Source organism: Coregonus clupeaformis, chromosome 15 (genome assembly GCF_020615455.1).
Source record: "Coregonus clupeaformis isolate EN_2021a chromosome 15, ASM2061545v1, whole genome shotgun sequence".
Taxonomy (NCBI): domain Eukaryota; kingdom Metazoa; phylum Chordata; class Actinopteri; order Salmoniformes; family Salmonidae; genus Coregonus; species Coregonus clupeaformis.
This window is the reverse complement of record NC_059206.1, coordinates 9,146,761-9,174,648: the sequence shown is the minus strand read 5'-3', so window position 1 is coordinate 9,174,648 and position 27,888 is coordinate 9,146,761. Positions and strand designations below refer to the sequence as shown.

Genomic DNA, 27,888 nt, shown 5'->3' with positions numbered 1-27,888 from the left:
CCATGAAAGAACATTTAAGTTAGCGCCAACTTGGTGTGTTACCTTGAAAATTCATACAATACAATACAATACAATACAATACAATACAATGTCGTCAACTATAGTATTGATTTAGCTCACCCCGTTGTTGCTGGTGGATACACTCACAGGAGCTTTCATAGTAAAAACATGAAGAATGTCCAGGAGCTCAACTTTGATGATGGAGCTGTATTCTACCAGATCCTCTACGGTCAGTAGACACATCCAGGAACGGGCCGCTAGTCTGTCCATCTCCACTAAATGTCCATTGGCTTTAATGAGATTCAACATTGTTCTAAAAAAATGGAGGCGGCAGGGGTTATTAGCAAGGTTTTCCCAAACAATTGAAGAGGACTAAACCTAAGCTAAGTAAAGGATTCACTTTTATCTGGTGATATAGTCACCTGGGTTGGGGCCAATTCCATTTCAATTCAGTGAATTCACTAATCCTAAACTAAGATTCTAATTCCAATTTTCCTCAATGCTTTTCTATGAGAATGTATTTAAATGAGAATTTCAGTTTACTCCCTGAATTCACTGAATTGAAATGGAACAGACCCCAACCCCGATAGTCACAAATATTTGCTAACATGAAAGGGGAGAGAAATATGGTACCTGCTGTTGGTCACTTTGATATTTTGCAGACCTGCCCAAGTCTCGCAACTTGATGTGATTGTGACGGGGATTGGTTCAAAGGGTTTTGAGGAACCTTTGAGGAGATGGAGCATGGGAATCACTAGAATCCCTTCCTCCTTCGCATTGTCTATCAGTTTCACCAACAGGTCTGGCAATCTGTTTAGGAGAGAAGTATAGAGGCTTTTGTCTCCACAGAAAAAATAAATGAGGACACAACAACCATTGTTTTTGTTAACAATTCTACAGTTAAAAACAGTTATGTGTCATTTCAACCTGTATGCAAAGTGGTCATCGTGGCATGGGGTTGGCTTTTTGAAGAATCTCAAATATAAAATATATTTTGATTTGTTTAACACTTTTTTGGTTACTACATGATTCCATATGTGTTATTTCATACTTTTGATGTCTTCACTATTATTCTACAATGTAGAAAAACCCTGGAATGAGTAGGTGTGTCCAAACTTTTGACTGGTACTGTATGTGATGCGTAAAGACATTTATGCCAATTACAACAATGTGGACTGGAAACACACCAAACCTATTTAGCATGATGCTATTTAAACATTAGCTTCTCAATCCACACTGGACTAGGACAAGAATAATCCTTACCCTGCAGCTGAATTGGAGTTGATGACAAAGCAAAGACCGTCAATAATCTACACAATTTGAGACAACCACACGCAGTATTAAGCAATTGGGAACGTTGATTGGTCATTGAGTGGTCAAGCCCTCTTCACACCTACAATATATACTAATTGGTTGATGATGTCATTGGAAACGCTTTACTTTCTCTCTATTTTTTACTACAAAACATAGGAACGCACCATTTTCACACATATGTTGATGTTGCGGTGTCGCTGGTGATGATGAATATGAAGTTGAAACATTTGGAAATTTCCTTTAAGATTAGTAATGTGCAGTTTGCAAAGGATTTGTTATTTTTGAAATACTATTTTTACTGACTCAAGAGTCATTATTCGTTTTTCCGAGTGACTTGATCATTTTAGTCGTTCGTTTGACCTGCTGGCAGCAATGAATTCAACAGCAGAATTAATACAGGTTTCTCCGGCTCAGTGGCTCCGGAGCGACCAGCAACTGTCCATCATTTGCGCACAGATTAATAGATCATGATGCAAGCAGTATAGAGAAGGAAAATACATGTTTAGAACTGATAAATGATTGCTTGGTGCAAGAATGAATGCAGTTAATTGATTATTGAATGTTATCGATGGACACAGCTTTGTAGAATCAAAACATACACCGCCAGCCTCTGCTCAACACTCGAACGAATCGTTTGGGTGGCTGCTGCAGTTTGCGAACGATATAGCGTATTGGGCAAATCTCCCGTGAGACAGTCATTCAATTGCATCCCGCCAATAGTCCTTCACAATCTAGTCCGGTTGCGGCCGCAACTAGACCTAATTTCAAAGGTATCAATAAATAATCGTATTTGTATCCCTAGAAATCACAAATGTAGGCCTACATTGTCTGAAGCACACCTTTATAAGTTTCAGTACCAGATGACAGCTCCACTAAGTGAACGAGATGGCTTGTAGAATCATGATTCTTTCGAGTTTTTAGTTCATCGTTCGCTGGTAGTGGGTCCTGCGTGCTCTGGGCATTACGGACTCAAATAAACGAAATGAGTCAAAAGATTTTTTCTTTTGACTGAATTAGTCTAAAATATCTGAGTCAGTAAAAAGAGCCGCCGAACTTCGGTAAATTATAAATATAACAGCTAGCTTAGATTTTTAGATGTACCATTGCGTTAGCTTTGTTAAAATAGAGCCCTCTAAAAAACAGTTTTTGCTTTGTCATTATGGGATATTGTGTGTAGATTGATTAGGGGGAAAAAAACAATTTAACGTAACAAAATGTGGAAAAAGTCAAGGGGTCTGAGTACTTTCCGAATGCACTGTGTGTAGGATATGCTCTGTTGGCTGATTATGCAAATGCCCCTGTAGTTTTAAAACCTCCATTCTACATGCTTTTATTTGGGTTTCTATATAAAGTATAACATTGAAATGTTCTTCTTTACTCAGACCCCTTGACTTTTTCCACATTTTGTTACGTTAAATTGTTTTTTTTCCCCCTAATCAATCTACACACAATATCCCATAATGACAAAGCAAAAACTGTTTTTTAGAAATGTTTGCAGATGTATAACCCCCCCCCACGAAATATCACATTTACATAAATATTCAGACCCTTTGCTATGACACTCGAAATTGAGCTCAGGTGCATCCTGTTTCCATTGATCATCCTTGAGATGTTTCTACAACTTGATTGGAGTCGTGTTTTTCAATGAATTCATTTTGTGTGAACATTACAGCTGAGAAACTGTAATGTTAAAGCAATGTACTCACTTGCTGAGAAGTAAGACGGGCTGTGTAAATTCTGTCCAATAGTGCAGGAACTCGTCTTTGGGCAGGTTGGGTAGGCAGAGAGCAAAGCATAGACCAGCGATTTCTGCTTTCTCTAGTTGGATATCATAATGTTTACACACATACAGCACGATCACAGCAGCCCTCATATGGTCCTGAATAATGGGACTCTTTCCATCTCCCTTCTTCAGGAGCTGAGGAACCACACTCTCCAGCATGAACCGTTTCAGCAGCTTTTGAACATTGGACTAAAACAGAATGTTAGAATACTGTTTCTAAGGCATTTGTAAACCGCAATGTGTTTCTTTCCCATCTATTTCATCACGGCAATACAGTACATGTTTTTCTATGAATCATTTGGCATAACATGTGGGCATGCATTATCTAAAATGCCATTATTTTAATTCAACTTTTTTTTTTTTTTTTTACTCACATTTTTCTTTTCTTTTTTTCTCATGTTCTTGTTTGTGCCTTCGTACAATGAGGGTTTCCTGTAAATCTGATGAAACTGAATCAGTCGTTTCATGAAACTGTTGAGTTGAATGTCATTCCAGCTGTGAAGGAGTTCAAAAATAGTCTGAAGCATTATCTTCCCTGCGATTTCTCTGCCTTGGATTATTCTTTTGGACACATCCTTGGTTGGTGAGGCACAGATAATGTCATCGTACTGATGCCAGGCCCCTGTGGTGTGGTGGGGTAGGGTAGGGTGGGGTGGGGTGGGGTAGGGGTGGACAAGGAAAATGGAAAACATGCCACTTTAGACAACCCATGGTTTATGTGGTCCTCTGTAGCTCAATTGGTAGAGCATGGCGCTTGTAACGCCAAGGTAGTGGGTTCGATCCCCGGGACCACCCATACGTAAAAATGTATGCACACATGACTGTAAGTCGCTTTGGATAAAAGCGTCTGCTAAATGGCATATTATTATTATTATTATTATGTGATGTTCTTGGCAAAGCAGGAAAGACAAACATTTTGAAGACAAGTTCAACTTGGTTTACAACGTAAAAATGTATGCACACATGACTGTAAGTCGCTTTGGATAAAAGCGTTTGCTAAATGGCATATTATATTATATTACAGTCGAGTTTGACCTAAAATAATCGATTTTGATCCAAATTCAGGCTGTTTTGAGAGAATACGCAGTTTTTTTTTTCATTTTCTGTGGCTTCGATTTTTGACCAATGTGATTGTTCGTTTGTGTGTGAGATCATGTTGCCAAAATTTCTATGAGTGGCTGCGGTTCCAAATTCTCTGGAAGCTTCTTCCCGATAGTAAAAAATCTGAATCTTCTGCTAATGAGTAGGATTTTCTTCTTTACGCACAATCTCTGCTCTACTTGTTTGGCTGCCCAGAGAACAGGCTACTCTGGCGATTTTCAGTGATGAATGCAGAATGGTGCTTGTTTGATAAAGTGAGATCAAAGCTGAATCTACAGTGCATTCGGAAAGTATTCAGACTCCTTGACATTTTACACATTTTGTTACGTTACAACCTTTTTCTAAAATTGATTACATTGTTTTTATTCCCCTCATCAATCGTCACACAATACCCCATAATGACAAAGCTAAAACAGGTTTTTAGACATTTTTGCAAATTTATTAAAAACAAAAAAACAGAAATACCTTATTTACATAAGTATTCAGACCCTTTGCTATGAGACTCGAAATTGAGCTCAGGTGCATCCTGTTTCTAAAAACCTGTTTTAGCTTTGTCGTTATGGGGTATTGTGTGAAAATTGATGAGATTTTTTTATTTTATTTAATCCATTTTAGAGTAAGGCTGTAACGTAACAAATTGTAGAAAAAGTCAAGGGGTCTGAATACTTTCCGAATGCACTGTAGGTCTGCAAGATCATATAATGATAGTTTTCTACAAAACAGAATATAATAGCATGGTAAAGGCTAGCATTACCGTAGGACAAAAAACACCACGTTTCTTGTGAGATTTTAGGACGATTGTGCGAATGGTCGCACTCATGCGGCCAAAGCGTAACGCGCCACTAAAGCTAAATATGTGATTTGATCGAAACAAAACCACAGATAATGCTACAGTTTGCTGTACATAATTCAAACCAACACCATACTTCGGAAACACTGTATATAACTCAAGAAGATCTAAACGAATATTCCCATGAAACTGACGGTTAGCGTGCAGATGGTGCATGGACGTTTTCCACCAGTAAAACTTGAATAATTATTATTCACGATTGACAGCGCGAAATGTGAAGGGAGGGTGACCACAAAACAATTGTAAAGTAGAGGTAAAAGGAACGCACGAGCAGAACGTGACACATTTTTTGCTCTGGGGAAGAGGCTTCCAGCGGGACAAGGCCGAAACAAATGTATTTGCCATTCTAAAATGGGGATGAGCATCACCCAAAAGCTGTTACATCATGTGTTCAATTAAAGTCTGCCATTGCAATTGAAAACAGTTGTAGAAATTCTCAAAAAAAAAAAAAAAAACTCTTACCTTCCTCATTGGACTTTACAGAAAGACATCTCCTTCGGGTGGGGTGTGTTGAATCTATGTACTCATACTTGTACTTTGCCTTTTTGGAACTGTAGACGAGATACTGGTATGGTATGGACACAGATTTGTCAGTGACCAGGATTCCTTCGACTAAGAATCCATGCTCTCCCAGATCCCTGCCGAGATAGTAAGTCAACGTGTAAAAACATTTAAACTTATTTATTTATTTTATTTAACCTTTATTTAACCAGGTAAGCCAGTTGAGAACAAGTTCTCATTTACAACTGCGACCTGGCCAAGATAAAGCAAAGTAGTGCGATAAAAACAACACAGAGTTACATATGGGGTAAAAAACATAAAGTCAAAAATACAACAGAAAATATATATACAGTGTGTGCAAATGTAGCAAGTTATGGAGGTAAGGCAATATGCACATAGTATGCACATAGTGTATCGTTTTAAACATATTTGATTAACCTGATGTATTTCCGATATGTGCCACCCTGATTTCCCTGGGAAGGGCAGTCCACAGGTCAGGAGTAGCGACACTGACCGCCCTGTTACCCCAGGATCAATGTAGACCCAAGGCAGCGAGTGTTGGAGAAATATGGGTTCAATAGCTAGGTTTCCATGAATTATTTTTTTGTTGATATTGTGGGAAATTATTCTCTTATATTTTAGATGTGCTGTTAGCTTAATAAGAAAGCATTAATGATTAAACATAATAGGTTTGTACTGTACTGATATAGATTGGTCAACATAACAAGCTGTGATTAATGTGGGGAATTGTTAGGGGGTAGGATGAGATAAGACTTGTGTCTCACAGACACACACACACTGCCTCTTTGTTAGACCGCTCAAGGACATGTGTACTGCAAAAGTGCTGACTCGAGACAAGTTGTGGAGAAAACAACTGACACCTGGCAACAGTGGAGCGCCAAGGGACTGGGACCAGCCTGTGCGCCAACGATAGGCTGAGTAAGTCTAAACCACGCTCAGACTCTACTCTGATAGGCCAGCAGGGAGCAGGAACTATCTCTGTCAGAGTATTTAAAGAAGAACTTATAACAATGGACCAGTTCTCTGAGTGCCCTGTGTGGTTTTTCAGTGGACCCGTATATACGAACATCATATTTACCATTGAAGTGTTTTGCATTAATTAAAATACCAGTCTATTTTAGAAGACGTGTATTGACCTCTTTTTGTTCCAATACCAGATTTGAATTGACGCAACTTAACAATATTTAGAAAGTTTGCATATAAAATAGAATTGCTTCCCACTGGGCAAAAACGAGTTAAATCAACATTGTTTCCACGACATTTCAACAAAAAAAAATCAATGTGATTACATTGAATCAACGTAGAAAACTGATTGGATTTGCAGAAAGTCATCAATGTAAGATAATTTGATCTATTTCACTGAACATTGAAGTGTTTCCATGATCCAATTAAGCAAATTACGCATTAATAAATAGGTGACAGCCTGCATACCCTGCTCACCTCTCTGTTTCATCTCTCAGGTAGCCCGCTAAAGCCAGCATGGATAGGATGCAACAATTGAATAATATTTGCCATATTCTAACAATTCTCATGTGCCAACTTTTAGCCATGTCTGTACCATGGTGAAACTTGCACTCCTGTAGATCTGAAACAATTGGATGGTGAAACTTGCATCCAGACAGTTTCACCAAGCAAGGTAAACAATTCAGTCATTCTTGAAAGCCAGGACAATCAGTCCTGCAAAGAAACATTTTTATAGTTCAAAAATACAGATAAAAAAAATAAAAAAGATTTTGCAAGCAGTAGGCCTTTATAATTGTGGATTGTTTTATAGTGGATTGTTTTATAGTTACATGATGACATCACGTGCCCCGCGTACCTTCAAAAATAATTCGGCAATCAGCATTTATTTGCAAAACACAATCATCATTTGTCGCTGAAAATAAAGTTTGACAAAAGAAAAACCCACCCGTCGAACAGATCAAATTTGTGTTGATCTTTAGAAGATTTCGCCTACATCTGCCATTTCCCGTTACACGCGTCACATTGCTTGTGGGGAATAAACCTGGGTCAAAGGTCAAAACTTGACTACTGCCTACTTCTATTTCGTTTCTTGCCCCTCAACGTCACATCCTGTCCCAGGATTGGACGGTGGCTTTAAACATAACAAGGGTTATGACGTTAGGATGTGTTACAGCACTCTTTATGTAGAATGACATCACTTATAGGATTACTTTTTAGGTCAAACCACTAAATACTGGTGAACATACAGTAGAGACACACGTGAAGCAAACCCACTTCGTCACGGATAGCTCAACTGCGTTGGATTCCCAACTCCCCGTTTCCTCGCCTGCCCATACGAAAAGGCGGTCCTCATTCTGGTCAAGATCGAAGTCCTTTGAGATGATTGCGTGGAAATAGATTTTAAGTCTCTCTTTTGCCGACACCTGTGGTTGCCCTGTGGCTGCCCTGAAATTAAAACAAACAAGAATAATCAGATGAGTATGGTCTAAAGATATGCAGGATTTGTCCTGGGCGAAGGGGATTTAAATAACCATGAGCACTGAATGACATCTGGTTGGCAGAACGTTTTGGAATAGATACCTTTTTGGAGGTGGACAAGGATACTTTTCATCCGTAGTCCCAGAGTCGTCACTTTTCACCTCTCCTTTCCTATGGACAGACTGCTCGACCTCCATGGCATCCTCCCGTGGGCCAACACTGGAGCGGATGCTGCCTGTCTGTTACACAAGTAATACGAGCACGTGTTAACACTTAACTGCCCGTCAAAGGGAAAACTACCAAATAGATCTCTCATTGTTAACTTTCATTGGGTCCATTAGTTTCAATTTGCTCAAACAGCAAAATCCTCTTAAAACCTTTATACACATTGTAATTGGCCTAAATGGATCGGGCTACATTGAAACGTGTCTTACAGAAGAAACGTGAAATGCATAAGCATGGTAGCAATTGAAAGGAAACAGTTTGGAGATGATGGGAAAATAATTAGACCAAAGTTGAGGAGGACACGACAACAGTTACCCTGACACAAAGACTGAACCATTACACCGTTGATTTTATGTGCATTTTACATTTACTGTACTTTCCGGCGCATTTGTTGATTACGACATCTGAAAAGACTCCGGACACATTTAGTAACATGATAAGAATATTTCTGGAAAATGTGGGGTAGGTGCAACATTAAGACAAAAAAAAATATTACAAGTGAGAGGACTAACTGGTGTCTCCAAGTGGCCATACACCTCTCCAAAGTTTGCACAGTTCCTAAGTCATTTCAATGCACTTATGACTCAAAGAAGAGTCTTCAACTATAAGGTGTTTTTTTTCAGCTCTCCTAGCTGTTCCGTTGAGGAACTAGAGCAATAACACTGGTAGTTGTTTAATTTGGAACACAACCCTGCATCCCCGCCATCACACAATTACTGTTGTAAACGGCCCATTTATAAATCACAATCTGGGTCAAGTGGGCATCATTTGAAAGCTTGTTCTATTGCCAACATGACTACCTAAGTTCTAAAATACGATCTCACAGTGTTCGGCTTTCACAGGGCAATTCAGAGAAACAGATCGTAATTTTGGTGCCGCATAGAAAGAGCTCATGAGTGCATTCAGGTGTGTGTTCCGCAGAGAATTTTCTTCACAATAGACAAACATTGGCTCATTCTGTTCAGAACGACCCAGGGTATAACACCATGTCATCTTGTAACTGTACATCAAACCAAGGGCGAAATTGTGGTGTAGACATTTTAAAATGCATTTCCTGCAATTCTACACAGTTTGACATGAATTATTATGCCTCTTGAGGTGTATTTTCAGGGGTATATGTTGGGGTATTTGGAGGGGTATTTGGAGGGGTATAGGGAGGGGTATTTGGAGGGGTATTTGGAGGGGTATAGGGAGGGGTATTTGGAGGGGTATATGGTGGGGTATAGGGAGGGGTATATGGAGGGGTATTTGGAGGGCTATAGGGAGGGCTATAGGGAGGGGTATAGGGAGGGGTATAGGGAGGGCTATATGGAGGGGTATAGGGAGGGGTATAGGGCGGGGTATAGGGAGGGGGTATATGTAGGGGTATAGGGAGGGGTATATGGAGGGGTATATGGAGGGGTATAGGGAGGGGTATAGGGAGGGGTATATGGAGGGGTATATGGAGGGGTATATGGAGGGGTATATGGAGGGGTATATGGAGGGGTATAGGGAGGGGTATATGGAGGGCTATATGGAGGGGTTTGGGAGGGGTATATGGAGGGCTATATGGAGGGGTTTGGGAGGGGTACAGTGGGGAAAAAAAGTATTTAGTCAGCCACCAATTGTGCAAGTTCTCCCACTTAAAAAGATGAGAGAGGCCTGTAATTTTCATCATAGGTACACGTCAACTATGACAGACAAAATGAGAAAAAAAAATCCAGAAAATCACATTGTAGGATTTTTAATGAATTTTATTTGCATTTATGGTGGAAAATAAGTATTTGGTCAATAACAAAAGTTTCTCAATACTTTGTTATATACCCTTTGATGGCAATGACACAGGTCAAACGTTTTCTGTAAGTCTTCACAAGGTTTTCACACACTGTTGCTGGTATTTTGGCCCATTCCTCCATGCAGATCTCCTCTAGAGCAGTGATGTTTTGGGGCTGTCGCTGGGCAACACAGACTTTCAACTCCCTCCAAAGATTTTCTATGGGGTTGAGATCTGGAGACTGGCTAGGCCACTCCAGGACCTTGAAATGCTTCTTACGAAGCCACTCCTTCGTTGCCCGGGCGGTGTGTTTGGGATCATTGTCATGCTGAAAGTCCCAGCCACGTTTAATCTTCAATGCCCTTGCTGATGGAAGGAGGTTTTCACTCAAAATCTCACGATACATGGCCCCATTCATTCTTTCCTTTACACGGATCAGTCGTCCTGGTCCCTTTGCAGAAAAAACAGCCCCAAAGCATGATGTTTCCACCCCCATGCTTCACAGTAGGTATGGTGTTCTTTGGATGCAACTCAGCATTCTTTGTCCTCCAAACACGACGAGTTGAGTTTTTACCAAAAAGTTCTATTTTGGTTTCATCTGACCATATGACATTCTCCCAATTCTCTTCTGGATCATCCAAATGCACTCTAGCAAACTTCAGACGGGCCTGGACATGTACTGGCTTAAGCAGGGGGACACATCTGGCACTGCAGGATTTGAGTCCCTGGCGGCGTAGTGTGTTACTGATGGTAGGCTTTGTTACTTTGGTCCGAGCTCTCTGCAGGTCATTCACTAGGTCCCCCGTGTGGTTCTGGGATTTTTGCTCACCGTTCTTGTGATCATTTTGACCCCACTGGGTGAGATCTTGCGTGGAGCCCCAGATCGAGGGAGATTATCAGTGGTCTTGTATGTCTTCCATTTCCTAATAATTGCTCCCACAGTTGATTTCTTCAAACCAAGCTGCTTACCTATTGCAGATTCAGTCTTCCCAGCCTGGTGCAGGTCTACACTTTTGTTTCTGGTGTCCTTTGACAGCTCTTTGGTCTTGGCCATAGTGGAGTTTGGAGTGTGACTGTTTGAGGTTGTGGACAGGTGTCTTTTATACTGATAACAAGTTCAAACAGGTGCCATTAATACAGGTAACGAGTGGAGGACAGAGGAGCCTCTTAAAGAAGAAGTTACAGGTCTGTGAGAGCCAGAAATCTTGCTTGTTTGTAGGTGACCAAATACTTATTTTCCACCATAATTTTCAAATAAATTCATAAAAAATCCTACAATGTGATTTTCAGGATTTTTTTTCTCAATTTGTCTGTCATAGTTGACGTGTACCTATGATGAAAATTACAGGCCTCTCTCATCTTTTTAAGTGTAACTTGCACAATTGGTGGCTGACTAAATACTTTTTTCCCCCACTGTATAGGGAGGGGTATAGGGAGGGGTATATGGAGGGGTATATGGAGGGGTATAGGGAGGGGTATATGGTGGGGTATATGGAGGGGTATAGGGAGGGGTATAGGGAGGGGTATATGGCGGGGTATAGGGAGGGGTATATGGAGGGGTATAGGGAGGGGTATAGGGAGGGGTATAGGGAGGGGTATATGGAGGGGTATAGGGAGGGGTATAGGGAGGGGTATATGGAGGGGTATAGGGAGGGGTATAGGGAGGGGTATATGGAGGATTTTGTTTATTCCATATGTAACTCTGTGTTGTTTTTATTGCACTGCTTTGCTTTATCTTGGCCAGGTCGCAGTTGTAAATGAGAACTTGTTCTCAACTGGCTTACCTGGTTAAATAAAGGTGAAAAAAAAAAAAAAAAAAAAATAAATAATAATACAAATTCTTCACATTTTGTCATGAGGATTAGAGACAATGTTGCAGTTTTAAATTAACTGTGCACTGAAAATCTCACTTTTAAAAGTTCATATTCTGTTAACTCATACCCAAATAACGTTGATGACTCATCCTATACTCGTATTTGTGGCCAAAACATAAATTGGAGAAAAAAACATTTAAAAAAAACTTCACATCAAACTTCTGTCTCAAACAGACCAGATCAAACTGTCACATGCTTGGTAAACAACAGGTGCAGACTAAGAGTGAAATGCTTACTATTAGATTTTGAATGACCAGTATGTGCCCACACCATTCTGTTGTTGGGGTACGCCAACAACATTCCAACACAGAAAATCTGCTTTTTAACATACTAAATTACTTTTTTTTTGTAAGGAAAACTATATCACTCATATTGTAATTAATTATAGGTCATATATACAGTACCAGTAAGAAGTTTGGACACACCTACTCATTCAAGGGTTTTTCTATATTTTTACTATTTTCTACATTGTAGAATAATAGTGAAGACATCAAAACTATGAAATAACACATGTGGAATCATGTAGTCACAAAAAAGTGTTAAACAAATCAAGACATATATTATATTTGAGATTCTTCAAAGTAGCCACCCTTTGCCTTGATGACAGCTTTGCACACTCTTGGCATTCTCTCAACCAGCTTCATGAGGTAGTCACCTGGAATGCATTTCAATTTACAGGTGTGCCTTCTTAAAAGTTAATTTGTGGAATTTCTTTCCTTCTTAATGCGTTTGAGCAAATCAGTTGTGTTGTGACAAGGTAGGGGCAGTATACAGAAGATAGCCCTATTTGGTAAAAGACCAAGTCCATATTATGGCAAGAACAGCTCAAATAAGCAAAGAGAAACGACAGTCCATCATTACTTTAAGACATGAAGGTCAGTCAATACGGAACATTTCAAGAACTTTGAAAGTTTCTTCAAGTGCAGTCGCAAAAACCATCAAGCGCTATGATGAAACTAGCTCATGAGGACCGCCACAGGAAAGGAAGACCCAGAGTTACCTCTGCTGCAGAGGATAAGTTCATTAGAATTACCAGCCTCAGAAATTGCAGCACAAATAAATGCTTCACAGAGTTCAAGTAACAGACACATCTCAACATCAGCTGTTCAGAGGAGGCTGTGTGAATCAGGCCTTCATGGTTGAATTGCTGCAAAGAAACCACTACTAAAGGACACCAATAAGAAGAAGAGACTTGCTTGGGCCAAGAAACATGAGCAATGGACATTAGACTGGTGGAAATGTGTCCTTTGGTCTGGAGTCCAAATTTGCGATTTTTGGTTCCAACCACTGTGTCTTTGTGAGACGCAGAGTAGCTGAACGGATGGTCTCCGCATGTGTGGTTACCACCATGAAGCATGGAGGAGGAGGTGTGATGGTGCTTTGCTGGTGACACTCTCTATGATTATTTAGAATTCAAGGCACACTTAATCAGCATGTCTACCACAGCATTCTGCAGTGATACGCCATCCAATCTGATTTGCGCTTAGTGGGACTATAATTTGTTTTTCAACAGGACAATGACCCAACACACCTCCAGGCTGTGTAAGGGCTATTTGACCAAGAAGGAGAGTGATGGAGTGCTGCATCAGGTGACCTGGCCACAACCCAATTGAGATGGTTTGGGATGAGTTGGACAGCAGAGTGAAGGAAAAGCAGCCAACAAGTGCTCTGCACATGTGGGAACTCTTTCAAGACTGTTGGAAAAGCATTCCAGGTGAAGCTGGTTGAGAGAATGCCAAGAGTGTGCAAAGCTGTCATCAAGGCAAAGGGTGGCTACTTTGAATAATCTAAAATATTACATCTATTTTGATTTGTTTAACACTTTTTTGGTTACTACATGATTCCATATGTGTTATTTCATAGTTTTGATGTCTTCACTATTATTCTACAATGTAGAAAATAGTCAAAATAAAGAAAAACCCTTGAATGAGTAGGTGTGTCCAAACTTTTGACTGGTACTGTATATTTCATAAAAAATCTGGGAACACTGGATAGTTACTTTGGGCAAAAATGCTAAAATAATGGCTTTAAACTCTAAACTCTATAATGGATCAATGCACCATCATACCAGGTCATTTAAAGCTTAAAAACAAAAACAAATGGATGAAATTAGACATTTGGCTACTGAAGTGCAATTTCTTACGGATCTCTACAGCTTCCGTCCAAAAACTAATCCTGTGAAATGACGTCAACACATACTGGAGGAGTTGCTGGCTAGCTACAAGTGGCTACATCAAACATAGTGATCATAAACGTTGACACTGTATATGACATGAGTTTAATGATATGGAAATGCGAAGAGCACATTTGGGACTGTTTGGCTTGCTTGTATTTTAAAAAATGTTTTATTTCACCTTTATTTAACCAGGTAAACCAGTTGAGAACAAGTTCTCATTTACAACTGCGACCTGGCCAAGATAAAGCAAAGCAGTGCGATAAAAACAACAACACAGAGTTACATATGGGGTAAAACAAAACAAAGTCAAAAATACAACAGAAATACATATAATATACAGTGTGCAAATTTAGCAAGTTATGGAGGTAAGGCAATAAAATAGGCTATAGTGCAAAATAATTACAATTTAGTAATAACACTGGAATGATGTGCAAGAGATGGTGTGCAAATAGAGATACTGGGGTGCAAATGAGCAAAATAAATAACAATATAGGGATGAGGTAGTTGGGCGGGCTAATTTCAGATGGGCTGTGTACAGGTGCAGTGATCGGTAAGGTGCTCTGACAACTGATGCTTAAAGTTAGTGAGGGAGATAAGAGTCTCCAGCTTCAGAGATTTTTGCAATTTGTTCCAGTCATTGGCAGCAGAGAACTGGAAGGAATTGTGGCCAAAGGAGGTGTTGGCTTTGGGGATGACCAGTGAGATATACCCGCTGGAGCGCAGACTACAGGTGGGTGTTGCTATGGTGACCAATGAGCTAAGATAAGGCGGGGATTTGCCTAGCAGTGATTTATAGATGGCCTGGAGCCAGTGGGTTTGGCGACGAATATGTAGTGAGGACCAGCCAACAAGAGCGTACAGGTCACAGTGGTGGGTATTATATGGGGCTTTGGAGACAAAACGGATGGCACTGTGATAGACAACATCCAATTTGCTGAGTAGAGTGTTGGAGGCTATTTTGTAAATGACATCGCCGAAGTCAAGGATCGGTAGGATAGTCAGTTTTACGAGGGCATGTTTGGCAGCATGAGTGAAGGAGGCTTTGTTGCGAAATAGGAAACCGATTCTAGATTTAACTTTGGATTGGAGATTCTTAATGTGAGTCTGGAAGGAGAGACCCGTCTAGAGTAGTGATTCTAGTCGGGTGGGCGGGTGCAAGCAGCGTTCGGTTGAAGAGCATGCATTTAGTTTTACTAGTGTTTAAGAGCAGTTGGAGGCTACTGAAGGAGTGTTGTATGGAATTGAAGCTCGTTTGGAGGTTTGTTAACACAGTGTCCAATGAAGGGCCAGATGTATACAAAATGGTGTCGTCTGCGTAGAGGTGGATCTGAGAGTCACCAGCAGCAAGAGCGACGTCATTGATATACACAGAGAAAAGAGTCGGCCCAAGAATTGAACCCTGTGGCACCCCCATAGAGACTGCCATAGGTCCAGACAACAGGCCCTCCGATTTGACACATTGAACTCTATCTGAGAAGTAGTTGGTGAACCAGGCGAGGCAGTCATTTGAGAAACCAAGGCTATTTAGTCTGCCAATAAGAATGCGGTGGTTGACAGAGTCGAAAGCCTTGGCCAGGTCAATGAAAACGGCTGCACAGTACTGTCTATTATCGATCGCGGTTATAATATCGTTGACATATGACATCTGACATGATCAAAGACGTATGACATCAAAGTGGTATTTAATATAATCCTCAACGTCTCATCTTTCAAAATACATAGAATCCTCTTAATTTACACCATTTCCCTCACTCGGACAACAAAACATTTGCAAAAGTTGCCTAATTACCGGGAGGGATGGGGGGGCGTGTGGTGCTCAAGTTCAGAACGACTGCGCAGAGCCAGAGCTCGGACGTCATTTACAGCAGGCTACTGTACAGCCACTCATAACTACATATTAGGACACCGAGGTCCAAACCTCGTATTTGTTTCTAATTTGAAGAAACTATATTATAATAAGAAAATTAATATTGCACACAATAAAGAACATCAATTATGGTCAACATCTAAATATTGCTCCCAGCATTGATCAAAGCTCAGAACGCTTATATCCTTGAGCTGACAGTTCTAATCGCGTCTGCTTCTTCACCAACAAGTGAACAAGTGGAATCATGAACAGTGGTTTGTTTGTTATGTTCACCTGCGTTCCCCGATTAGCCTTTTTAGCAGCATATTCATTCTCTCAAACAGCTAACTCCGCCCTCTCGCGACACAGGCCGAGGGCCACGTGAAACGAACTTCCCTCGCTCAATAGGCAACCGGTCTAGAGACACTGTGATGCCGTCCCACGACTCCTGCCGTGTCTACTAACACACCCCAAACAAACAAAAAACGACTCTCGGAGAATGAATGCACAACTGGTAAATAGTCGCTTATAGATATATGTCAGTCATATGCTGCCGGCAGAAACTTCTATTGCAGTAACGTTGAAGGGCTCTGGCTAGTATTACTTAGCCAGCTAGAAGGATGAAGTAAGAAGCTAACGTTAAACGGAGCCTACCTCGGCAGGAGCAAAAAATACGCTATTAAGTTCTCATAATAACTTTGTTTTACAGAGAGTAGGCTACTGAGCAGCGTATGTGAGCGGAGCGAGGTGCGGAGCGAGGTGCGGAGCGAGGTGCGGAGCGTGGTGCGGAGCGAGGTGCGGAGCGAGGTGCGGAGCGAGGTGCGGAGCGTGGTGCGGAGCGAGGTGCGGAGCGAGGTGCGGAGCTGGTGCGGAGCGAGGTGCGGAGCGAGGTGCGGAGCGAGGTGCGGAGCGAGGTGCGGAGCGAGGTGCGGAGCGTGCCCAATTTGACTGGAGCAGTGGAGCAGCAAGATTCCCAAAGGCTGGAGCGTCGGCCATCTCGCCCGCTCCATTTTCGCTCACTTCGCGAGCTCAGGGCGCGGCCCGCCCCAGCATGCATTTGTAGTCTACTTGTGTGCTGCTGTAACCCCCTTGCTTTAGCTACTGACATGGAGTTCGCTAAATATTTTCATAAAGAAACTGATAGGTGCAAAATCAAGGTGACTTACAAAGATGAAGACCAAGAGCAAGAGAGGGACTGCAGTGATGTAGTGTCCACAACTAAAGAATCTGAAAAGACACGTATCCCAAAAGCATGATGGTGTACTTACTACTACTACTACGTGCACATGCTAAAAGAAAGGAATGAGGTGGTTAGATAACTAAGTGTGTCACTGTATATACAGTGAGGGAAAAAAGTATTTGATCCCCTGCTGATTTTGTACGGGGTCAAATACTCATTTCCCTCATTAAAATGCAAATCAATTTATAACATTTTTGACATGCGTTTTTCTGGATTTTTTTGTTGTTATTCTGTCTCTCACTGTTCAAATAAACCTACCATTAAAATTATAGACTGATCATTTCTTTGTCAGTGGGCAAACGTACAAAATCAGCAGGGGATCAAATACTTTTTTCCCTCACTGTATAAACCAAAAATCTGCACTCAAACTTTTCGTTCATTACAGCCTTATTTTAAAATGAATTAAATAAATAAAAATCAATCTACACACAATACCCCATAATGACAAAGCAAAAACAGGTTTAGACATTTTTTTAGACACAATTGAAAAATCACATTTACATAACTATTCAGACCCTTTACTCAGTACTTTGTTGAAGCACCTTTGGAAGCGATTACAGACTTGAGTCTTCTTGGGTATGACGCTACAAGCTTGGCACACCTGTATTTGGGGAGTTTCTCCTATTCTTCTCTGCAGATCCTCTCAAGCTCTGTCAGGTTGGATGGGGAGCGTCATTGCACAGCTATTTCAGGTCTCTCCAGAGATGTTTCGATCAGGTTCAAGTCCGGGCTCTGGCTGGGCCACTCAAGAACATTCAGAGACTTGTCCCGAAGCCACTCCTGCATTGTCTTGGCTGTGTGCTTAGGGTCGTTGTCCTGTTGGAAGATGAACCTTCACCCAAGTCTGAGGTCACAAGCGCTCTGGAGCAGGTTTTCAACAAGGATCTCTCAGTACTTTGTTTAGCTCATCTTTCCCTCGATCCTGACTAGTCTCTCAGTCCCTGCCACTGAAAAACATCCCCACAGCCAAGGCCCTTCTCCCCCGATTGCTCCGTTTGGCCGGGCGGCCAGCTCTAGGAAGAGTCTTGGTGGTTCCAAACATCTTCCACTTCAGAATGATGGAGGCCACTGTGTTCTTGTGGACCTTCAATGCTGCAGATTTTTTGGTACACGTCCCCAGATCTGTGCCTCGACACAACCGTGTCTCGGTGCTCTACGGACAATTCCTTCGACCTCATGGCTTGGTTTTTGCTCTGACATGCACTGTCAACTGTGGGACCTTATATAGACAGGTGTGTGCCTTTCCAAATCATGTCCAATCAACAGAATTTACCACAGGTGGACTCCAATCAAGTTGTAGAAACATCTCAAGGATGACCAATGGAAACAGGATGCACCTGAGCTCAATTTACGAGTGTCATAGCAAAGGGTCTGAATACTTATGTAAATAAGGTATTTCTGTTTTTTATTTTTTTATAAATTAGCAAACATTTATAAAAACCTGTTTTCACTTTGTCATTATGGGGTATTGTGAGTAGAATGATGAGGGGAATTTTTTTTTGAATCTATTTTAGAATAAGGCTGTAACGTAACAAAATGTGGAAAAAGTCAAGGGGTCTGAATACTTTCCAAATGCACTGTAGGCTTACATTAAAATACAACCACTGTATGTTTCAATATGAACATCTCCACAGGACCCATCTTCCCTATAGGCCTACATTAAAATGCAATCAAAATGCAAACAATACAGTTCTAAAAATGTCCTACGTTTTTGTTTCGTCACTGATGCTACGTGTCAGTGTGAACCATTTCTCATATTTCCCCCCTTTCAGGGGTATAGCATTACAATTATACAGCTAATAGATCGACTGTGTTTTTTTGTAGATCGACTGAGGTGAATGAACCTACAGCATCCTTACTGAACGCACTGAAACCCAAACCCTAGATACGGTCCTGCAGCCACTGCGGATCCAATTTAGGCACTTATCAGTGCCCAAATCTGCCATTTTACATTTTAGTCATTTAGCAGACGCTCTTATCCAGAGCGACTTACAGTTAGTGAGTGCATACATTTTTCATACTGGCCACCCCGTGGGAATCGAACCCACAACCCTGGCGTTGCAAATGCCATGCTCTACCAACTGCCGGCCATTCCCTCCCCTACCCTGGACGACGCTGGGCCAATTGTGCGCCGCCCCATGGGTCTCCCGGTCGCGGCCGGCTACGACAGAGCCTGGATTCGAACCAGGATCTCTAGTGGCACAGCTAGCACTGCGATGCATTGCCTTAGACCAACGCGCCACTCTGGAGATTTTCAGCCCACATACGGGTACCAGTATAAAGGGTAAAAAATCAAGTAGCTACGATACCTCCGATCCACCTGTGGCTGTCCTGAAATTGGAACAAAGAAAACAAAATCAGATGAATATTGTCTTAAGATGAAGTGAGCAGGAATTGTCTTGGTTAAGGTCATTTAAAATAAGTATGAGTGTTGAGTGACTTCTGACTAGCAGAACGTTTTTGGATACCTTTTTGGCAGTGGTCCATCCAAGGTTTCAGAGGCATCATTTGTGTTGTCCCTCTTAAAATCTGGACTAGTTGGTGAAAAGGAGGAATCTCCTTTCCCATGGGCAGACTGCTCAACCTCCATGGGCTCCACCTGTTGGTCAACACTGGCACCTACGCTCTCCGTCTGTTCAGTAAAGTAAAACATGTAATAAAAAATTGTAACACTTAACTGCCCCTCAAAATGAAACCAAATGGCCAAATAGATCCCTCAATACTTATGACAAATTGTATTGGGTCCATTAGTTTAAATGATCAAACAGGAAAATCCTCTTTTAAAAATCAAGTAGCTACCATACCTCCGATCCAACTATGGCTGTCCTGAAATTGGAACAAAGAAAACAAATCAGATTAATATTGGCTTAAGATGAAGTGTGCAGGAATTGTCTTGGTTAAGGTCATTTAAAATAAGTATGAGTGTTGAGTGTCTTTTGACTAGCAGAAGGTTTTGGATACCTTTTTGGCGGTGGTCCAGCCGAGGTTTCAGAGGCATCATTTGTGTTGTCCTTTGGTTCCATCTTTAAATCTGGACTAGATGGTGAAAAGGAGGCATCTCCTTTCCCATCGGCAGACTGCTCAACCTCCATGGGCTCCACTTCCGGTGGGTCAACACTGGAACCTATGCTCTCTGTCTGTTCAGTGAAGTAAATAAAACATTTTAACACTCAAATACCTCAACAAGAAACCAAAATGGCCCTCACTATAACTGAAAATTACATATTATTTTTACTTGATCAAACAACAAAATCCTCTTAAAATCAAACAGCTACGATACCTTCTGAGAACCAAAAATCACATCCTTAACAGCAGCAGTAGTTTGCGCAGAGTCCTGGCCTTTTAGGTCAGCTTCCACTTTCAGTTTGAGTTGCCTATTCTGGTTCACAATCTGGTCCAAGGTTGCCATATCTTTCTTGCTTTTAGTTTTTTTGGCATCAGCCTTTTGACCAGCGGCCTTTGTTCCTTCCTCTGAAACGGACTGATGAGAGGAGCTGGAGGACTTGTCCCCTAAGTCTGTTATAATGGCAGTAGTGTCATTTAAAGCTGACTTGAATGTCTGTTTTGTAGGTGATTGAAGAACATTACTCTGCCCAGTGTCACCTTGCTCCACTGTCAACTGTGTCTCTGCCATGGCCTCTGGCAAGGTTTGTGGACTCACGTTGTCAGACATGTTTAAAGATGGTCTGACTGTACAGGCTAATGCATCAGTTAATCAAGCAGGGTAGACCCACGTTGAAGTGGCTGAGCGGTTTCATCCTGTTTCCGAGGGTTCGTCAGAATAAAGATGCAGGTTTCTTCTTTTGGTCCTCTTGTTCTTTTCATCTGATGGAAAATAAAGAGTACACCAAACGTAAAGTTATGAATATAACTACTGTTCACTGAAGGAAGGGAAATAGGTACAACACACTCACTATGGGGGAGTCGCACCCTCGCTAGTCGTCTGAAGAACCTTTCAATCACGCCTGACAAGGCCGATGAGACTGCGCCTCAAAGACGATAAAATCAAGGGGTGCAGCCTCATTCCCTCATGGACACTCCTCTCTCCACCATACTGAACACTACTGAACCAAATCTAGTTTTTTTTATCTTTCTTTTTTTCTCCCCAATTGGTAGTTAAAGTCTTGTCCCATTGCTGCAACTCCCGTACGGACTCGGGAGAGGCGAAGGTGAGAGCCATGCGTCCCCCGAAACACGACCCTGCCAAGCACTGCTTCTTGACACACTGCTCGCTTAACTCTTGAAGCCAGCCGCACCAACGTGTCGGAGGAAACACAGTACAGCTGGCGACCGAAGTCATCTTGCAGGCTCCCAGCCCGCCACAAGGAGTCGCTAGAGCGCGATGGGACAAGGAATTCCCGGCCGGCCAAACCCTCCCCTAACTCCGGACGACGCTGGGCCAATTGTGCGCCGCCTCATTGGGTCTCCCGATCACGGCCGGCTGTGACACAGCCTGGGATCGAACCCGGGTCTGTAGTGACGCCTCAAACACTGCGATGCAGTGCCTTAGACCGCTGCGCCACTCGGGAGGCCCATCCAAACCGGGTTTTAATACACAAATTCTACTCTTTTACTTAAACCCTTTTAACTTCCGATCATTCTTACCTCACACAAATTCCCCGCCAACTTCACTCCTACCCCAAAACGGCGACCAATCCAAGCAAGAGGAAATGGATATAACAGGGAAGATGCTGTGAGCTATCCTACCAAGTTCTTCTCCTTTGTTTTACCGCGTTCCCTTCCTTCAGGGAACAGTAGTTACATTCATAACTTTACGTCCCCCCTTTCGGTCAGTTCACTTGGTACAACACAGCTATGGGGACATACAATCACTCCCCACGGCTGACCCCAGCGAATAGCAATTGAGAACGGCCCACAGCAGACCACCCATCACTCTAACCCGCATAAAATGCGGTGGCCTGGATATTGCACACAACGGCACGCTGCCTAGCAACGCTCTACTGTCCCTGAAGTAAGCACACTGCAAGGCACGGAGAGAACAGTGACATCCAAGCGATAAGACCTCACAAAAGTGTGGGCCGATGCCCGACTGGCCGCCACACAGCCATCACTAACCCGTAAAAGACACCCACGACGCCATGTACCACTAGGTAACCCCTGCCCCCTACTGTTACATACCAAGAAGATAGCCTCCATAATCCTGTGGAAGAGATGTTGCTTATAAAGCCCTCTACCGCAGGCTGGACTGGCAAAAACAGACAAAAAGCTGGTCACGCTAGCGCCTCTGACGCAACGGAGGGGCCAAACAGGAAATAGCGGGAAGGCTAAAAGACCTGTAGGACTTGTGACTTCAGCACATTGGCTGCATTAGGACGCAACGTCACCTAGACTCACCAGGGGGCAAACTGAGTACAGAAGAGTGCACGGCTCTTGCATGGGGAAACCCAACGTGCTTAGCCTGAAGCTAAAACCAGGGGCAGTGAAGCATAAAAACTTTCAAAGTGGAGAATGAACGACCTTGCCCTAACAGTTCACTGTAGAATATTAAAACGTCCACAATAGAACCCAACTCCACCCGTGCGCTCGAGACAATATGTCAGTGGGGGTAGCCACGGATCTTCGCACAACAGGCGAATGATATCCGCAAGCCATTGTTCCCTGGGCTATCGGGGGAGACACAAGAACCAATGACCTTCAGACGCACCCTACCCAGTGCGGGCTGAATCAGCCCCAGAGGAGGAAATGGGATCCACCACAAGCCCACATTAGGAGGGAGACAGAGTCCCTCCTTGTCGTTTTGAACACCATCAGGTATTATATTTGGAGTCTCCACATCCCCCGTATCGATCTACTACGCCCCTCACTGGATGGGTGCATATCACGTTATCGAATGTCTCGGGATAAAGTCCTGTTCCCGAAGCAGAGGGTCTCACCACAGAGACAGGGCCCGTAGGCAAGAAGGGGAAACCTGAAGCACTCAGTTTAGGTGGTTAGATGCGATGTGTCCAGGTGACTGGCTAGCACCCAGCGCTGGAGTGCACGCATTTGATAAAGAATCAGGGGGTGGGGGGGGGGAACGTTACCATGGGGATTATCATACCCAACAGACCTAGGTACTTGCGAAAACGCTGTAACCTGGCTGGAAACAGGACAGATGGCTTTTAAATACGGACACCCTCTGTAGAAACGGATAGGCGCAATTTCTAATTGTATCTAATTCCCAACCCAGGAATGCAATGCGTTGAGACGGAGACAAACAGCTCATCTAAGGGTTCATTGAGAACCTCAGAGACTGTGTGTGAGATAACAGTTGTATTCAACACTAATTGTTTCCTGCCACTATGACCAATCAATCGCCTACGGAGACCATAACCCACCGCACTAGACACCTCATTAGGGACTGGTGTGCCTGCACGTCACAGACAGAATCGGCGATGACCACCCAGCAAAGAGCCATTTATGGGGGAGGGGTGGCCCCTTATGGACAGAGAGCCGAGTTGCCCTTTTCAAAATGTTTATTTACCTCCACCACTCTTAACACAACGTGTCTGAATATGGAGGGGAACTAATTGTATTACAAGCATATAAAAATTAATTTTAAAAAGAACATTTGAACCCCGTGAACACTTTAGACCTAGGGGTAAAAGAAAGGGCATTATTGCCGTGGATATGCTTCCAACATACATTGTGGTTTCGTGAGACTGCATATATGGAGCCCTTGGGCACAGGGGTTCTAGTCAAAGGGGCTCACAGTAAACTTTTGTGGATGAGACAACAGGCATCTCAAACCCGTGTCAACACCCCCCGCTCAGGGAGGTTACCCGAACTAGTTGCCAGGGGGCTGTGTCCACACCCCCCGCGGGGCCCAAAGTGATGCTTGTTCCAAGTAGACTGGCGCTGCACATGTGGTGTAGGTCGGGCAGGTACAGATCTGTGTGCCTCTTAGTCTCCGGTGCTCCACAAGCTGATCTGCAGGCGGACTTCCATTGGCTGCGGCGCAATCCACTGAATCCGCTGGAATAAGCCATTCACCTATACGGTAGACAGGCACTGATGTTTGTCAGACATGAGGACGCCAAAAAGTAACTTTTCACTAAATAGTCTGTAAACTCTGAACAGTTTGCACTAGAAACTATTTGGACCCCACTATCGAAAGCTGAGACGAACGTGTTCTCCGTTTTGCTTTAAAATGCCCAAGCTTCACGAGACTCGTCTGAAGGTAACCCTGTACTGTGAGAAAAAAATGCATGAAAATGAATAGGATTATTTGGGACCAAGTTTACACTTATACCTTATTTACATAAGTATTCAGACCCTTTGCTATGAGACTCGAAATTGAGCTCAGGTGCATCCTGTTTCCATTGATCATCCTTGAGATGTTTCTACAACTTGATTGGAGTCCACCTGTGGTAAATTCAATTGATTGGACATCATTTGGAAAGGTACACACCTATCTATATAAGGTCCCACAGTTGACAGTGCATGTCAGAGCAAAAACCAAGCCATGAGGTCGAAGGAATTGTCCGTAGAGCTCTGAGACAGGATTGTGTAGAGGCACAGATCTGGGGAAGGGTAACAAAAAATGTCTGCAGCATTGAAGGTCCCCAAGAGCACAGTGGCCTCCATCATTCTTAAATGGAAGATGTTTGGAACCACCAAGACTCTTCCTAGAGCTGGCCGCCCGGCCAAACTGAGCAATCGGGGGAGAAGGGCTTTGATCAGGGAGGTGACTCCGATGGTCACTCTGACAGAGCTCCAAAGTTCCTCTGTGGAGATGGGAGAACCTTGCAGAAGGACAAGTATCTCTGCAGCACTCCACCAATCAGGTCTTTATGGTAGAGTGGCCAGATGGAAGCCACTTCTCAGTAAAAGTGGAAGCCACTCCTCAGTAAAAGTCACATGACAGCCCTCTTGGAGTTTGCCAAAAGGCACCTAAAGACTCTCAGACCATGAGAAACAATATTATCTGGTCTGACGAAACCAAGATTGAACTCTTTGGCCTGAATGCCTAGCATCACGTCTGGAGGAAACCTGGCACCATCCCTACATTTCTGAAAACCTGCTTTTGCTTGTGGGGATCTAGATGTGAAAACTGTTCGCTGCTCTGGCACCCCAATGGTGGAACAAGCTCCCTCACGACGCCAGGACAGCGGAGTCACTCACCACCTTCCGGAGACATTTGAAACCCCACCTCTTTAAGGAATACCTGGGATAGGATAAAGTAATCCTTCTACCCCCCCCTTACCCCACCCCCCCCAAAAAAAATAAAAAAAAACGTTGTAAAGTGGTTATCCCACTGGCTATAAGGTGAATGCACCAATTTGTAAGTCTGCTAAATGACGTAAATGTAAAATGTAAATGATGAGATAAGACTTGTATTTCTCACAGACACGAACACTGCCTCTTTGTGATCTGTGAACCGTCCTTGGACGTAGGTACAAGGAGTACAGGGGAACAGTGTCTAAAGGTGCTGACTCTACAGGTTGTGATGATAACAAACTTATGCCTGGTAACAGTGTGCAACAGTGGAGCGCCAAGGGGCTGGGACCAGCCTGTGCGCCAACGATTGGCTGAGTAAGTCTAAACCACGCTCAGTCTCTACTCTGATTGGCCAGCAGGTAGCGGGAACTATCTCTGTCAGAGTATTTGAAGAAGAACTTAGAACAATGGATCAGTTCTCTGAGTGCCCTGTGTGGTATTTCAGTGGACCCGTATATACGAACATCATATTTACCATTGAAGTGGTTTGCATTAATTAAAATACTAGTATATCTTAGAAGTCGTGTTGACCTCTTTTGTTCCCAATACCAGATTTGAATTGACGCAACTTAACATGCTTTGTCATTATGGGGTATTGTGTGTAGATTGATGAGAGGGGAAAAAATGAATTTAATCAATTTTAGAATAAGGCTGTAACGTAACAAAATGTGAAAAAGTCAAGGGGTTTGAATACTTTCCGAATGAACTATCATAACCCATGAATTAAAGCAATTTTAGTATTTTCAAAAGTCTAGCAACCTCGTCAGCACTAAGATAGTCAAGACAAGTTACTCTCTTGATTGATAGCCTAAAAAGGCTTGGTAGCTAGTTGGGAGATTTGGAAACTATCTAGCTGGCTAGCTAAAGCCAACATCATAAAATTGCTAGGTGGCTAGTATTACAGAGAAACAAAACATTTTCGTTGTATTTCTTCATCAAGGAAAAATAAATAGGCTACATAGCTTGATCAAATTAATTTACAAACGTACCTCCTGCGAGTCCTGTCCATTACCGGCAGCTACAATCAAATCAAATCAAACGGTGTGTGTGTGTCACTCGACACTCTCCTCCACTGACTGGGGAATATGGTGGGTGCGTACTCTTTGCCTAGTCCATTCGGTGTGCCCCTCGCCTCTTACGCCAATAAAATCCTTTAACTTTCGAAATGAGACGAAGTGACTCAGAGCTTTATTGTCCTGTGTTGGGAAAATTGTTTCACTTTCGAAATGAGATAAAGTAAAAGTAGACTATTGGCTGTGAATGATCTGCTGTGCTGCAGAATCTGTGTTTTTGCCAAGGCTCCGTGGAAATGTGCAGCGATGTGGCCATTTGATTTAATGTAGATTTCCTTCGTTAAAAGTTTGTAAATACAAACGGTGGCATACATATAACCTATAAATAAAAGGAAAGTGAAAACTGAAATGGCATTGGTTTCTGTCTCAATCGCATTGTTAGCTTCTTCTTCAGTGGGGTTTATCGGCGGTTGGCATCCAACGTTATGGTGCATTACCGCCACCTACCGTACTGGAATGTGGGCCAGAGACAGGGAGAAACTAAATCCTACCTGCCAACCCCGTTTCTCTCAAAAAAGTTAACAAAATATTTGAGACTATATCTAATGACGCTCTTCTCAATATACTCTTTAAACTAATTTCCTGTATCGCCTTCTCCCTCATACTAAATCTCATCCTCTCTCTTTCCCTCTGATACTGCCCACACTGTAGCAATACATGCTCCACGGTCTCTGTTTCCTGACAATAATCACACTTTCCTGATGGATGCTTTCCTATAACGTTTAATGTCTTATTCAACTGGCTGTGTCCCACCCTTAATCTTGTAAAAATAGACTCCTCTCTTCTGTCCCTTCCTGCCGTCCTCCCCTCCCCGACTTTCCGCTGTACCTGAAATAAATGCCTTCCCTTATTATCTCTATTCCACTGCTCCTGCCATCTCTGCACCATCACTGTATATATGTCTTTTTGCCTCTGCCTTGCTCACTGACACTTCAACATCCACATCCCCACTACGCTTGTTTAACCTGTTCATCTACCGCTTCGTTCCCCTCCACCCCCACAAGGGCTGGAACCCAAGTAAATCTTATCTGAATACCCATCTGTTTAATCCTGCCATGGGTTTGTAGCACCTCATAAAGCAGGTCTTGTCTGCTACTTGAGCTAAAGGACTGGAGACTCATTAACACTGCACATGAATCAGAGCAAATAACTACTCTGTCTTGTATGACTTCCTCCACCCACTGCAAGGCCAACAGTATGGCCATCAGCACCGCTGTATATACAGCCAGATGATCTGTAATACGTTTCCTGACTTCCACCCCACATTCCTGCACTACAAATGCTGACCCAATACGTCCTGTCCTTGGATCTTTTGAACCATCTGTGTAAATGGCCACAAAATCCTGATACACAGTTTCCAGACGTCTCTTAAAGAAATCAGCTGGATCAACACCCTCCCTATCTTTCTGCAGTCTTTCCAACACTTCTAGATCAACTACTGGAGACGGGAGTAGCCATGGTGGATTTAC

General features: G+C 42.7%; 1 protein-coding gene and 1 long non-coding RNA gene across 2 annotated transcripts; both read right to left on the bottom strand.

Annotated features, from left to right (window-relative positions):
• Positions 1-111: 111 nt before the first annotated feature.
• On the bottom strand, positions 112-16,943 carry LOC121583092 (E3 ubiquitin-protein ligase rnf213-alpha-like). Its single transcript, XM_045225349.1, has 8 exons — positions 16,608-16,943; positions 8,115-8,251; positions 7,809-7,979; positions 5,511-5,686; positions 3,472-3,719; positions 3,021-3,286; positions 634-810; positions 112-313 (listed from the first exon to the last, which is right to left on the bottom strand). The coding sequence occupies exons 1-8, from the start codon at positions 16,941-16,943 to the stop codon at positions 112-114; spliced, it is 1,713 nt and encodes a 570-aa protein (XP_045081284.1).
• Positions 16,944-20,108: 3,165 nt separating this feature from the next.
• LOC121583172 lies at positions 20,109-26,568 on the bottom strand. The gene is made up of 3 exons (XR_006003443.1): positions 26,336-26,568; positions 20,407-20,951; positions 20,109-20,263 (listed from the first exon to the last, which is right to left on the bottom strand). It is a non-coding gene; the product is annotated as an uncharacterized LOC121583172 (long non-coding RNA).
• Between the last annotated feature and the right edge of the window lie 1,320 nt (positions 26,569-27,888).